The following is a 15484-nucleotide window of genomic DNA, read 5'->3' as shown; positions in this document are numbered from 1 at the left end:
GAAGCCACTCTTGCTAGTTGTAAGGTGAGCTCTTCTTAAGTCAACCCAAGTTTCACTGAGTGAGAAACCGCGGATGAATAATCTTTGGTAAAATTTCCCTCGACGGTCATTATACGGTAATAGAACTACTAGTATATAGCTTGAAGTTCACTGGGATTAATTCTCTCAACAATGTTGTGAACAATTAGCACGTGCGACCTCAGTCAGAGCTGGGTTTAGACCCTAGGAGAGTTGGGTAGCTAGTCCAAGGCATGCAGTGGTTGGCAGAGTCTCGACTGGACCCCAGGATCTCTGGTTCCTCAGCTGTCTTCTTTGTGAGACGCATTTCCTTCCTTTAAATCTAGAATTCACTGTTGATGCTTCTCAAGCACTCTGTCAGAATTCTAGCTATTTACATTATGAGACTCAATGATCTCTCAGTCCCTTGGGGTTCAGCCTTGAATGGTTCCTTTATAGTATTTATTAGTTCTAATGAGTCTGTTCATGTGAGTGTTCAATAGTTTCTGGAAAGCTCCATCTAACATTTATTCCTTCTTCTCCCGATTCTCTTCCAGATAGCAGCTCTGTGGATGAAAAGGTTTTCAATCATACTTTTTTTTTCTTTCCCTCCCGACGGATCTTGTCTTTTGTACCTGTTTGTTTGTGACCTGTTAGCCTTGTTTTGGTTTCTTGCTGAGTTGTGGAAAAAATGCATGTCTTCCCAGCTTTCCATTCTTTGTCCTTTAAGTGTCCCCCCAGTGTGTTGCATTTATGAAGGGGTTACACCTTGCCAGCTGCGCTTATTTAGCTTCTATTCGCCAACCCAGGGGTCTGCTGCGGTCAAACACAGCATCTGTTCCCAAGTCTGGCTAAGTCCCGACCTTTCTGGCTGATTCATGGTCTCCACTGCAACCTACCAAGATTTAAGGGCAAAGAGTATCTGGAATATGACGCATTTCCAGTGCTTTCATTTAAACGCAGCTCATTTAAAAGCCTCCCCCGCCCCCCACAAAACACAGCTTTGACTTGGAGCTGACCCTGCTTAGCATTCATCATCGTAGGTGCTCCGTGTGTAGTGCAGTCGGCCTGTGTCCCCCAGTCTGCCACTTGTAGGTGTACCACGCTAAACACTGGTTTGTTTTCTTTCTTTGTGATTCGTTTAAGGCTCGAATAGTAAGTGGCAACGGTTTGGATGCCTCCAGTTTCTCCGCACTCCAGGTGTTTGGTGGGTAAGTATGTCTGACTCTCTAATGCATTTCCTATACCAGTTGCTCTTGGCTGTCTTCCCAGTATAGGTTTTGAGGGCAAGGTGTTTGCATGATGTTATTGATGATGTCATTGTTTTGTTGTTGTTTTTAAACAGCTGCTTTTTAATGGTTGTTTTCTTGATTAAGACTACACCACATGTTCATGGCAAAAAGTTCTCACTTAAATATATGCATGGAATTCAATATGGACATATGCATGGAGGAGAGATCTAATAGTAACACACCGCTTTAGAACCTAAAATTATCATCTCATTCATAAACGCAGTCATGCCATCATACACTTCTGGCTCCTCTGAGCTGCTTTTGTTTTATTATTTTTTTTTGTTACTTGTGTATAAATAGTTCTGCATAAGAATAACTCAGTGGAGATAGCCTCATTATTTACACATGGCATGGTAGTGCATGAATGGAGATGGCAAGTGTTTAACATTTAATCATAAAAATAACAAATGCCTAAGCAAGACTTAACCTCTTTGAAGCTCACAATTTTGCATGGGCATCTCCCTATGTATGTTCCCTGCTCCCTTCCTGTGCGTTTGCCTTCATATTTATTCCTGTGTATCAGTACTTTGGTTTTGTCATCACTTCAGATTTTAACATAAAATCGGGCTGATATACATGTGAGGTTTATAAGCACTTAAATGTTGCTTTGTACTGAACTCTGAGAATCACTTCATTTATGACTGGCTCAACGCATACAGTGGCCGGGGGGGTAAGTCCTGTTTTGACATCCATTTTGCAAGTGAGGACCTCAATATGTAAAATCCCTGAGAAGGTTTTTCTTAGTGGAGAAAATGGCAAAGTCAGTGTTTAAACCCAAATAATCAAACTCAGAAGTCCAGGAGCTCAGTCACTGTGCTGGGTCATAAGCACTGCTTCAGTTCCTCTTTGTCATCTTTTTCTCTATTTCATCTAGCCACGGGCCTTGCAAAACTTTACACTTCATTACTTCTGGATGAGGCACACATTTCAAAACACATATGTAACAGTGCTAATGATTTCTGCTAAAGTGATCTCAAAAATGCTATGGGTGCTATTATCATAAATATTCTATGACAAACATTGTATTAGGTATTCTCCCCTGGAAAATATCCTTTTTTTAATTTAAATTTTGACTTTTTGAGAAGTTCATGCGTGAGTACCTCATTCATATTCTCTCTTCCTTTCTCCCCCTCCGAGTCCTCCCGTGCCCCCCTCCAGTCCCTCTCAGAGTCATGATCTCTTGTCATGGACTCAACTTACTAGATCCATTTAGTGTTGCTTCTATGTATATGTGCTTAGCGCTGACCACTTAGGATCAGATGACCTACCAAGGGCTCATCCTCAGAGAATACTGATTCTCCCTCTCTCAGTAGCCATTGACTTCCTAGACCTCTTCATCAAAATTTCCCCCATCCATATTGGCATGTGAGCTGGTGTGGTCATTGGGCAGGTAGAATTAGATTTTTAAGTGTAACTAAATTTTTAAGTGAACAAAAATTTTTAAGTGAACTAAAAATTAGAGATAGCTTATGTAACTCTACACATATATGTATATGCTATTTACCATCAACATGCATTAGGTATTATATATGTTGAAATTTTAACATGCTTGTCTATAATATATAAGAAAGTAAGATTTTGTACTTATTTTGAGGTTTTTAAGGTATAGGTTTTCATAGTCTGTTGCTTTATAATGCTATCAGTTTTCAAGTGATTCCTTTTGTTAAATACATTCACATGCTAGCTACTTTAAGTTTCAAGCTTAAACTTCCTGTAAATTTATATATATATATACATACATGCATACATAAAATTTATATTTTAATTTTCCCAATAACTATGATGAATAGGTATTTTATTATGTATATATCTGAGCTTTTACCTGTTGCTATGGTGAAATACCTCAGAAAAGCAACTTAAAGGAGGAAGGGTTGTGAAGATGTGATACGGCATGGTGTCACGACCCTGTGACGTGGACTCTAGCCTCACCTGCTAAGGTGCCCATCATTTCATAAACACCTGATCTCATAACTCATGTCGGAACTCGGATCTTTATCCTTGTGATGGCAGCAGAGTTCTGCACCCAAACTTTTGTTAAATTGTGATGTGAATATTTCTGTGTGCAGGGGATGAGTATTGTGTGTGTGTGTCTATGTGAAAGAGAGAGACAGACAGAGAGGACAGAGATAGAGACAGACAAAAACAGACACAGCTTGTATCACTATGAACACATTTAATTCATATTTTTATCTTTTTAATATGGTTGCTGCTGACCTATGCCTTTTAGAAGAGTGGTAAAAGAGATTTGAAATAAAACTCTTAAAGGAAAAAAAAAGTGAGTTTGTCTCTGGCATAATGCTTTTTTTTTTTTTTTTTTTTTGGAAAACAAAACCTGGAGCTGTTCTTCCAGCAAGATTTACTCATTTTACTTTCCCTGAAAACATCTGATAGCTTTCAGGATACCGTAGTGTGGCTGCCATTTCTCTTCAGCACATGTTTTACTGTCCTGGAGAGCTGAGAGTGGACCCAGCTTCAAAATCAGGGAGACCTTGCCCCCCCTTGGCTGTGTGCCTTGTCCTCCTCACTCTTCTTACATCCCTCATCAGTTCAAACCAAACTGCACCCATCCTGCCCTGCTCTCTCCTGAATCAATGAAATGCAGCACATGCCTCCTGAAACTACATCAGAGAGTTGACGTTCCCACATTCTGATTTTCGCTCAGCTCTCCATACATTCTTTTTAGTGTCACCAGAGAGGATGCACCAAGCTTCATTCTATTTTTGCCAGTGTGAAGATGCCAAGAGCCTCTTAAAGAGAACTAGGAGAAAGAAAATGTGAAGAGAATAGAAAAAAAAAACAGATAGAGATAGAAAGCTGAAAGGGAATGCATATCTCAGGGATATAAATTGTGGTGGTTTTATAAAGTTTGGGTAAATTTTGTGATAAGTATGAAGAAAGAATCATATGGAAAGCATGCACCAGCCCTTTGCTAGTTTGTCATGAGGCTCCTGGGAGGTGAGCCTCAGTGCTGAGTGCTCAGGGGGCAGGTATTGTTAACAAAACCCATGGTATATCTAAAAAGGCAGTGGGCATGGGAAGAAAGAGGGATTGGATGGGAATAGCCTGAAAGCAAAGCCAAGAAGGACAAGTTGGACAGAGCCACGGAAGCTGCAGGCAGAAGGCTGCCTCCCAGAGCCCTGCTTGGGGTAAGTGGCCAGCTGCACGGCCTCGACGGGTCCAGTCTTACCTGGAAGCCGCTTGTGCAATGCTCTCCTGGGTTCTGGAGATGTGGAGGCTGCGGACTCTTATCAAACTACCGTGCTCTCTTCAGATTCTCTCTCAGGGCCATCCTTAGTGTCATCATGTACCTTCCATGGGACGAAGCCGCAGCGAAACAAAACTTGAGTAAATAATTGTGGATGAGATAGTCTAAGGTGTTTCCCCAAATATAAACCGTCATTTTATTTGGAATGACACCCTTTGGAGTCCTTCCTTGGACACTTGTCATTGGAATCTCCTCAGCTGCATTGGGAATATTTCAGTGGTTCACTGTGCCCTATTCCAAAAACACCAGCTTTATCTGAAGGACAACTGAAGAGATGCTACAGCTTATTCCTCTGCCACGGATGCTGCTTAGAGGCAGTCAGAATCGTCCATACCACCTGACACGCCATTGCAGGCATTCCTGCAATACAGCCTCTATTAAAACTAGGCTGCCTCAAACTCCTGGTAATAGGGTCGTTAATGTTTATACCAAGAAGGTTGAGAGAGCACCAGAATTCACTTGTGGCACGTGCCCAGGCAGACCTCAGGAGGTTCATGCCTAAAGTCCTTATGAGATTGTCTGAAACAAAGAAGCACATCAGCATGGCCTCCGGTGGTTCCATGTGTGCCAACTAGGTCCATGACAGGATCAAGCACGCTTTTCTTATTGAGGATCAGAAAGTTGTCGTGGAAGTGCTGAAGGCACAAGTCACGGAGCCAGAAAGCAAAATAAATAGGAAGCGTTTTAAGTCATAGAAACCAAGACTCATTGTATTAAAAAGAGATGCTGCAGCATAGAGATGAAGAAAGATAGCTTAGAACTGGCAATCCCCATCCCTCTTCCTCTTCCTGCACTAATCTTTTTTTTTAATTTATTTTTCATTACAATTTATTCACTTTGTATTCCAGCTGTATCCCAGCCCCCTCCCTCATCCCCTCCCTATCTCACCCTCCCTCTTCTCCTCCCATGCCTCTCCCCTAGTCCACTTATAGAAGAGGTCCTCCTCCCCTTCCATCTGACCCTAGCCTATCAGGTCTCATCAGGACTGGCTGCATTGTCTTCCTCTGTGGCCTGGTAAGGCTGCCCTCCCCCTCAGGGGTAGCCTTCACTAATCTTACAGGGTTTTCTTTGCAGAACGCTTCTCAAGATTGCCACAGTTCTTTAAGTCATGTGATGGAAAGTTCATGATTCTGAAACGGTCTGTATCTGTTTCCTTATGCACATGTGTCATGGCTTCCGTCCACCATTACTAGGATTCTTAAACTTTGTCAGAGAACAGGCCAAGTGAAATAGGAAGGACCAGAAAGGAAGAAATATGGAGAATAGCTCTTGAGGGAAAGGAAGAGGGTGGGAGGGACTCTCAGAGAAGGGGGGGAGATTTGCATTCTGTCTTCAATTTCAAATGGTTAAAATTGGAAGACAGAAAAAAGAAAGCCCAGATTTCCAAGGCTGTTTGTTCATCTGTTCCCATGTACACAAGAACTTACAAACACATACTAGTCCATGTTTCTGGTTGTTTATTGGTTTTATCATTCAACTTGACTGCAACAGCTCTCTCTGTTGTTCCAGACACTAACTAGAGTCAGGAGCATACAAAATTCACACTCCTGGGTGAATGTCTCTGTATTCCTGTCACAGATTTAACATTGCTTTTGTGTTTATATTTCTCCTTACAGTTTAGAGTGCTATGCTGTCCTCATACCCTCTTCCCCACCCCTACCTCAGATTTCCTCCTAGCCAGCCTCTAAATTATCTATTCAACACAGGAATTAGGTTTGTTCTGGCTTCCCAATGCCTCAGGGGCTACTTTTTCTCGGATCCAGTCTTCTTTCTATACCCAAGAATTGTTTCTTTCAGGCTGTCCTAGTCACAAACCTAGTTCTTGGCTCTCACTTTCATGAATCAGAAACCCCCTAAGCCTAGACAATGATAGTATCCACTGCCCAACCCCTTGTCTTGGGGGAGGGGGGCTCTCCAGTTGATCCTACATCCTGCATCCTCTGCTTAACCTTCTCCGAGTGTTCAGCAGTGAGATAGCTCACATAGCAAGTTCTGTACCAGCCTCACGAATGAGCCATAGCAAAGGAGGAGACCCTAACTCTCGCTTCTAGTTAGTTGTTTTCTGGGAAAAAAAAATCCATTCTGTCTAGAGCAGACAGCTTGCTTTAGATTAAGACTGGATTAAAAAATGCTAACCTTATGAAACTTCTGGGATGGAAACCGAGACCGGCTTCACAATATACTGCTGCAAATACTTTAATCACAAGCCTCTGTTTTTAACCTCCATTCACACTGCCATTGACCTCAGATGTAGCTTGTTTCTCCTTCTCGTGTTATGTCCAGTCTCTGCGCTATTGAAGATTAGTCTCCTTATACACAGTATTTTCCTCCTCAAATGTACTTACCAGCTAATCTTCACCTGCAGTGTGAAATTTCCGTCCTTCTGTGTGGATTCAAATAGCTTTCATGATTCCTGTCTCTATTTTGTGACAAGAATGCAGTGTTCCTCCTCCCAGCTCTCATTTGCATTTTTCATTCAAATAGCACCTATTAATTTCTAAAATTGAATAGTCATTTGAAGGAGTTTGGCTTGTTTAAATGATGACAGGAAAAGTCTTTATCACGAAGCACCAGGCATGATTATGGCAGAGATAGAGATTTAAGCTGAAAGGAGTGTGTGAGGGAAGGGAACTTCTGACTCTACCACACACTCAGAGAGCACCAGGATGGCAGGCAAGTGCACACTGGCATCCATGAAGTCCTCTTGCAGAGCCGACATATCTTACCCTAAATACCAGTCAAGTTTTTCCATAGTAATTTAATGATACCTATGAATGGAGAAAAACACAACCCCAAATTTCATTGATAAGTTATTAACTCTTATGCTTTCCAAACTGTCTGCTTAGTAAAATCTTGTCCATTTCAGTGATGTCCACAAGGACATCCTAGATGACTCCCAAGGCTATCTTCTTTCAGAATATTAAGACTATAAGCATGAGCTACTTCTCCCACCTCACTATCCTGACCCCATTCAAGGGATTTTTCTCCCTTCGGGATCAACGTCAAAACAAAATAAAACAAAACAAAACAAAACAACAAAAACAACAACAAAGCATACCTAACATTTATCCAGGGCAGGTTTCATTCTCTTTGGCCCTGGAGCATCATGGGAAGACCCACAGCAGCCTGTGGGAATTATTTGTCCTTGGAAGAATTAGATTCTTTGTTAAACAATCTCATGGAGTGGCAGGTGTAGTAACAGGGTAAGGGTAGTCTAGGCCTTTCAGGAAGCTGAAGAAGGAGGGTTGCAAATTTACAGCTAACCTGTGCTACCACAGCAAAACACTATTGCAGAAGAACATCAGGTAATAATCTCGAGGAGAATATTTTTGTTATCTTACTTCTAGATGCACCACATTTTTCTAGAAGCTCCTCCCTGTTCAACATCCTTAAGCTAACCTTTACATATTCAAGTCTTCAAGACAGATCTCTCCATCTCTGGCTTGCCTTACATTCATGAATAAATCTGAGAGATTTAAATACATCCCACAGAATCCAGCTTAATCCCCTAACACCTTCTAAATGAAAGAGCAGAGAATTCCATCTTCGTGAAATCAGTATTCAAGCACTCTTTAAAAAAAAGTGTCAGTTATATAACTTTAGAGCGTGTCACCTGTTGTATGGAGTGGAATAATGACCGGTGTTAGAAAATGACTGTATTAGATTCTTTTCTATTGCTGTGATAAAACACCAAGACCAATGCAGATTATAAAAGGAAGCATTTAATTGGGCTTACTGTTTCAGAGGGTGAGCGTCCGTGATGGTGTAGCAAAGGCAAGGCAGCAGGAGGCTGGAACAGAAGCTGAGAGGTCATATCTCACAAGCAGGAGTCATAAAGCACACTGAGGATGATGGAGAGGGAGGCTTTAAAGACTCAGAGCCCACCCCTGTGACACATCTTCTCCATAAAGCCCACACCTCCTAATCCTTCTACTAATGGTCTACAAATGGAGTTGGAGGACACACCAAGTATTCAAATATAAAAGCCTATGAGGGGCATTCTCATTCAGTCTCAACACTTTTTAAAGTCCAAAGTCTCTTCTGGGACTTCAGACAATCTCATAAAGGCCTGCTATAAAATCAAAAAGTAAATTATTTACTTACAATGACATAGAATAGATATTACCGTTCCAAAATGGAGGAATAGGGGCACAATGATAAAATACCAGCCCAAAGCAAGATGAAACCCCACAGGGCAGACTCCACATTCTGTAGCTCTATGTCTGATATCAGCAGGCTTATAGAGTTCTGCCCTTCTGTCTTGGCTTCCTGTAACATACTTCTCTCCCTTGGTCTGGTTAAACTCCCTGTCTGCAGCACTCCTTGGCAGATACCCCATGGTTCTTTCATCTCTAACATCTTGAGGTCTCCAAGGAAATACCGAATTCACTCTCACTGCTTTACATAAGGACCTTTAGAGGCCTCTTGCCCTCTCAGGACTTTCATTCAAGGAATGTTCTGCCATGCAGTGCCTTGCCTTGGCAGCTCTCCTTAACTGAGGAAGATTCTACACTCCCTTTCCTCATGTATCTTCATGACTATATATATTTTTGAGACAGGGTTTCTCTGTGTAGCCTTGGCGTCCTGGACTCACTTTGTAGACCAGGCTGACCTCGAACTCAAAGATCTGCTTGCCTCTGCCTCCCTGAGTGCTGGAATTACAGACATGCTCCATTGCACCCAGCTTAAGCCAGAGCCACAAGAATGATACTGTGAAGTTCAGCTGCAGGCTTGAGAAGGATCCAGATACCTCTGAATCACATCTGCAGCAGTTTTTGCTTATTGTTGCTTCCTAGAAGCAGAAAATGCTTTAGGCATTTGGCTTTCACAGGTTGAAAGCTTAGCCAGGTAGAGTCTTACCCTAAGCGTACCCGTCCCTTTTTCCCAATTCAGGTAAGGCCTCTCCTTAATTCTTTCAGCACAAGCCTTGGATCCAACATCAAATTTTCTGGTGTTCTTTTTCTCTTCAAACTGGACATTTTGAGTTTCTTTTTGCCCCACTCGCTCTTTTTCATTGTAGACACGTTTAAGAGTGATTACTAATAATTACGTGACAGAATCGAAATCAGACTTTCTTGAAATCCCCTTTGCCAAAGAAATCAGTCAGATTACTTTTAAGTTTACTTTCAGGCAAATTCTTTGGCCAAGGGAAGAAAGCAGCCCCACTGTTTGTCAACATATCACAAGAATCGTCTCTATCCTACTTGGTAATATCGTCCCCCTCTGAAACTGCTGGACCTAGGCTTCCACAGTCTGCATAGCTCTCAGCACTACTGTCTTCAAGACCCTCCTAGGATGACCTGCTAAGCTCTGCTTACAGGGTCAACCACTTTTCTAGTCCAAAGTCCCAAAGTGTTCCACATTCAAAAACAAACAAACAAACAAACCTGGTCAGGTTCTTCAAAGCAATAGCCCACTCCCTAGGACCAACATTTGTATTTGTTTATTTTCTATCACTGTGATAAAACATCATGATCAAGACAAGTTATAAAGGAAAGCATTTAACTTGGCTTATGCTTTCAGATGCTTTTAGATGGCAGCAGGTAGCCAGAGCAGCAGCTGAGATTTTACCTCTCAGAAGCAGGAGGCAGAGAATATAAGAGGGATGATAGAAAGCTTATGGAGCCTGAAAGCCTGCCCCTCTGACACACCTCCTTCCACAAGGCCACACCTCCTAATTCTTCCCAAATAGTTCCACCAACCAGAAGCCAAGTAGACAAATGTATGAGCTTATAGGGTTCATTCTCATTCAAACTACCACAGAGGCAAAGTCAAAACACACAAGGTGATCTCACTGAACAAAGAAAGCTGGGATACACACCCTGGTTCCTAACCCTGCTGGTTAACACTTTAACCCCAAGTGTATAGCTAACATAAAAATGTCAGAGGAGAAATCAATGAGGAGTAATTATTAACTCTATAGTGACCACTATATCACACAAGAAAATATACAAATAGTATGATTTTTTTTTGATATGTTATAACCAGCCCATGTTGAAACAGTGTGTGGCACTGTCTTTAATTCTCATAAGAGTATTTGGGGTAGGTAAAAATTATAAATACAATTATAAAGCCTTATAATTGTTATAACCAGCCCATGTTGAAACAGTGTGTGGCACTGTCTTTAATTCTCATAAGAGTATTTGGGGTAGGTAAAAATTATAAATACAATTATAAAGCCTTATTTAATAAGCATTATTATATCGCAGGAAGGAAGTTAGTAGATTCTCTCTGTAGGCCATACAATAATACAACAGAACAAGAAAATCACGGTTCATAAAATAGCTTCTACAGCCTTGTAACATTTCACCCCTCATTTAAAGCAGCAAATTCCTCAATCCATAGCACTTCTTTAAAATATCTTATGGCCTGCTGCTGGAACTGCAGTGTAATTCCCAAGACACATTGCTCCTAAAACTAAGACTCTGGGATGAAGAAGCTTCTTTTTCTTCAGCCACCTTTACTCTTCGGAAACCATAGATAAATGACAGGGTCGTTACCAAGCAGTACTTTTAGGCGATGTTTTTAAAAAATGGAAGTGTCTCATTCATAATTATTCTGATGACCCTATTACTAATACTTTTGAGCTGTTATAACCAGCCCCCACTGAAACACTGTGTACCACTTTCTTCAATTGAAGTAGGTTAATGTTATACTTTCACAAATAAAGTAACCGAGGCTCAGAGACATGAAGTATACTCAAGGTGAAAGAAATTCTAAACATCTGACCTGAGATTTGACTTGGTCCGCAGGATGGCTGGGCTTCCTTGCTTCACTATTATGCCAGATTGATAGATACTTGGCGTTCAAATAACTAAAATCATTTCTGGAACACTTCTGCTTTGCATCACACCAAAATTACATGCACTGTGTAGTCTATTCTCGTGATATTTTGGCAAACAATGGGGCTGCTTTCTGCCTTTGTCCAAAGAATTTGCCTGAGGCTAAATGTACAAAATTCTGAATGTCTGACTACACGTAGGAAGAATGTATAGTAGCCTCTGAATAATTTAAAGCAGGAATGTCTACACCTCATATAACAATGACTTCAGTGTCCTGAGAACATCATGGTTGAAAAACAACTCCTCGGAGAGGACAGTGAAAGAACTGCTTGTGAGCTGAAACTCGCAGCCTTGTATAGGTTTCAACAACTAGGGCAGAGTCACCTGTCAAAAGCATGAAAGACTTAATGTTTAGAGAGACGCTAGTCTTCTGCAGCAGGTGCACTGAGGCATGCCAGGGGTGTCTTTCTCGTTGAGGACTTTCGCACAACTCTGTCAGCCCTGATAAGCATCGTTGTGCCCCCAGCTCATTATCTTGATGGTGTACCCAACAGTGCCGGTAGGAAAGGCCAGAGCCTGAGGTATGCACCAACCGTCACTGCTAGAACAATCCAAGTACAAATCTTTTCAGAAGGATGACACCGTCACAACATCATCCATCCATACCGATAAAGATGGCTTCAGGACACGTACCTGAAATGAGTGGATTCGATGCCACCAGTCAGACTCTCTGTCCCACTGCCTGGTTTGAAAACCATGGGCAACCATTCCATCCACATTACATTATAATATATTTACAGGATCATGTAATGTGTTCAAACTTCTTATTCGGCATCCATTGCTAAGTAGGATGCATTGCGGGAGGGATAGTTTTATGACAGAGTGCCAAAAGTATAACTTTGTTCATGAAGATCAGAGGTAGAATTTTCTAGGTACAAACGAGGGATTTTTCCAAGGCGAGGCCTTCTAGACGTCAAACTGGAAAAACCCTGAGAGAACATTGTCCATCCTGGATGATCTTGGGGAATCTCACTGCCCTAGCTTACCACTAGATTGCTCCTGAGAGAGACCACGAGTGTCTAGCTCACCAGAAAGAACCTTTCATCCATCAGAGAGTTAAACTGAGCAACGCACTTCCCCTGAGCAGGTACTCTTCTTGGGATCTACTGAAGAAAGTGCATGGAGTCAAGCTTGAAAAAGCGGTCTCCTAACCAGCCTCCCCACATGGTCCATTTCTTTAGCATGACCGTCAGTCTTTGCTGCAGCTCTCTTCTCCCTGTCATGGGGAACTGCAGTCAGGTGAAGTGCTGAGTCACCGTCTTCATCAGGAAGACCCACATTGTGTTGCTACTTTCAAAGCTAGACTCAGCTCCTCCCACTGCTTAGCGATTCTTTCTTTCTGCACCCTACCACTGAGCATTTCCCTACTGGCAACACACCACACTTATTACACATTAATGGTTAGCAATTTTGTGTTCGCTCTCAATCCAGCTACAATGGAGCTCTGCCAAACATTTCAACAGGATAACCAGAGTTTCTCTAGCATGCAGACTCCATTTAGACCAGCAGAGTAGATAACACAAACATAACAAAAGATGTGACAATATATTAATGCTGGTAGATTTAGAAAGGAAGAACTCGTGGGAAATGACAATAATGTGTCACTTGGCATCAAGTCAACAGGTTCATTCAGAATGCAGCAAGTGCAAAAGCCCGATCTGTTCTATGGGTTCTTTGGATCTGTGTAGAAGACGTGATTAGGCAGCCATCTTTCCTCTTGCACGTCTTGCATTTAGCTAAGAAAGTGATTGAGAGGATGACATACACAAGGTACAGGAACTGGAAAGTAAAACCACGTGCTCTCGTGGCATTTGATACCTCGACTGGAATTTCTTGCTCTACTGTGACCCGGAGCAATAACTGGGATAAAAGAATGGTCTGTCCAATTTGGTGGCTATATGAGGCTCATGACTGGTGGTGTGACGTATTTTGAAGACAGATTGGTGCCAATTAAAAATCCCTGAACTTTTAGCTAACAAGATGGGATTCTTTTTGCTGGTTTTAAACCTGCTTTACCTAGTCTAAATAGCTGAAATGTTATCAGCTCACGATGGTGGCAGTGATATACTGAAGTAAGTCATTAGAAGTCAGGAGCCAGATGGCCTCTGTGTTCCCTTAGGTGTCCCTGGATGTGGAAATGCAGAACCTAGTTAGCCTCCATTTTCTGTTAGAGATCACTGCATTGTGGGAAAACAAGATCCTTGTGGTATCCCACTTTCCATAGGTATCATTACATTGTGGGAAGACAGTATGCTGGTGTCATAGATAACAGCTTGAAAATTCTAATCTCTGCTGCATGAAATATGAGGTGGAAATAGGGGCCTTGTTATGTTTTAGAGACCCAGAAATTGTAAAGTTTGTGGAATACTATTGAAACAGAGTTCTGGACAATGACTCCAGCTTGTAGCATGCTTAGATTGAAAATAATAAGCAACAATTTCCAATTAGAAATGTTGAATGGAGAATGGATGACTAGGGATGTGGGACTAAATCATAGGTGATTTGCGATTTCAGTTTCAGTGATTTGAGATTCAATTCTAGGCCTAAGAGCCTAGACCGGATGCAGGCAGAAATAAGAACTCCATTGCTCCCTCCTAATGGTATACAGGTAGGTAAATATGTCGTAGAGACTGCAACAAGCTGTCAATCAATCCTTAGGATATCATTGTATGTATATAAACATCAATAAAAGACTCATTTCTTCTCTCCTTTTTTAATTTAAAAGTGGACCTCAATAGTTTGATGTATAAACTCAGGGGTCTCAAGTCAAATTCAAGGTAAACAGCAACTCAAATTATAACCAGGGGTAAAATACTTCCTTTCTCTGGAAGTGTGCTTTTTTTTTCCCTCTTTTTCATCTGTCCAAGAGAAGAATTGTGATTCCCACTGTAGTTTGCTGTTAATAGGAAAGTAGTTGATGCATGTGAACATTTAACACAGACACAGAGTAAACAGATTCCTATACTACTTTAATAGTCAATAATATTAATGGTCATTAATAGCCTTGTTTTTTTTTAATTTTTACTTTCGTGTGTGTGGATATTCACATACAGGTACGTATGTACCACAGAAGGACTAAGCTGGCCAGTCTAGATCTGGTCAGAGGAGTGCTTACGTTTGCATGCTAGTTGCAAGACCAAGACTCACTTTCCAGCTCACTTACCTTATTTGATAGTAGTAGAAAACATACCAGGGTCAATGGTATAATCAGTTAAACCATAGCTGGAAAACTGAAATATTTATTAGTTTAAACTTTTTTTTTCCCATGACCTGGAATAATTAAAAATCTTCCTGATTTCTCTCAAAATGAAACGAAACCCTCAGCCTTTATTTTTATCAGTTCAGAGTTTTCTCTCTTTCTTGACGTTTCTGTTTTGTTCTAGCCAGGATCCTGTATGCCTTTTGCTGGTAATCATTCATGGTCGGCCTCTCCCAGGCAGTTGCGTGACTGTGTTGTGAGGCGTTTCCATTACTACCCAGCATTCTCATTTCCACGAGTCCCTGCTCTTCGGCAATGAGGCGGCCCCGTGGGCAAGCCTTATTATTACCGTTTCTGGATCTGCAGGCGCCTGTGTGATAAGCTACCTTCTGGTCAAGGCTTGGACTTTTGTCGTATCTTTCAGTATGTGTGCTTCGCCACATATGTATTATCTTAGTAAAATGCAATAATGTTTACTAAGGAAATAAAAGTATTTTCATGAAAGCACGTTAATAACAATAAACAAAAAGTAAGTCCAAAAGGAACGGGGTGACTCTAGGCAAGTGACCCAGTAACTACAGTTTTAACTATATTTAAAATTATGGTCCTTAGAGATTTCACCAATGAGAAAAGCCCATCTCTTTGGTTTAATAGTGGGCTGATTCCCTGTGCTAGAAGAATCTACACGCTCAACTATCTTGACTTATACCACAGTGAATCATGGGCAGACAGACCAAAAATAACCCATAAATACTGTGTGGGTGAGCCCATGTTATCAGAGAAAAGACAACTTCTTCTCCTCAAACTGCATCAACAGCCAGGAGCAGCAGGGGGAGCAGCACGGGGAGCAGCAGGGGGAGCAGCAGGGGGAGCAGCAGGGGGAGCAGCA

At 41.6% G+C, this 15484-nt stretch overlaps 1 protein-coding gene across 1 annotated transcript in view; it reads left to right on the top strand.

The window, feature by feature from the left end:
- Positions 1-15484, top strand: part of Unc13c (unc-13 homolog C) — a 415893-nt gene that overhangs the window by 100361 nt on the left and 300048 nt on the right. The window contains exons 2-3 of the mRNA XM_055598476.1: positions 555-577; positions 1144-1208. Of these exons, the coding sequence (XP_055454451.1) occupies positions 555-577; positions 1144-1208 (88 nt within the window). The remainder of the gene's footprint in view (positions 1-554; positions 578-1143; positions 1209-15484) is intronic.

This window comes from Psammomys obesus, unplaced genomic scaffold (genome assembly GCF_907164565.1).
Source record: "Psammomys obesus unplaced genomic scaffold, mPsaObe1.curated_primary_1811, whole genome shotgun sequence".
NCBI lineage: Eukaryota > Metazoa > Chordata > Mammalia > Rodentia > Muridae > Psammomys > Psammomys obesus.
This window is presented reverse-complemented; position numbering and strand designations above follow the sequence as displayed.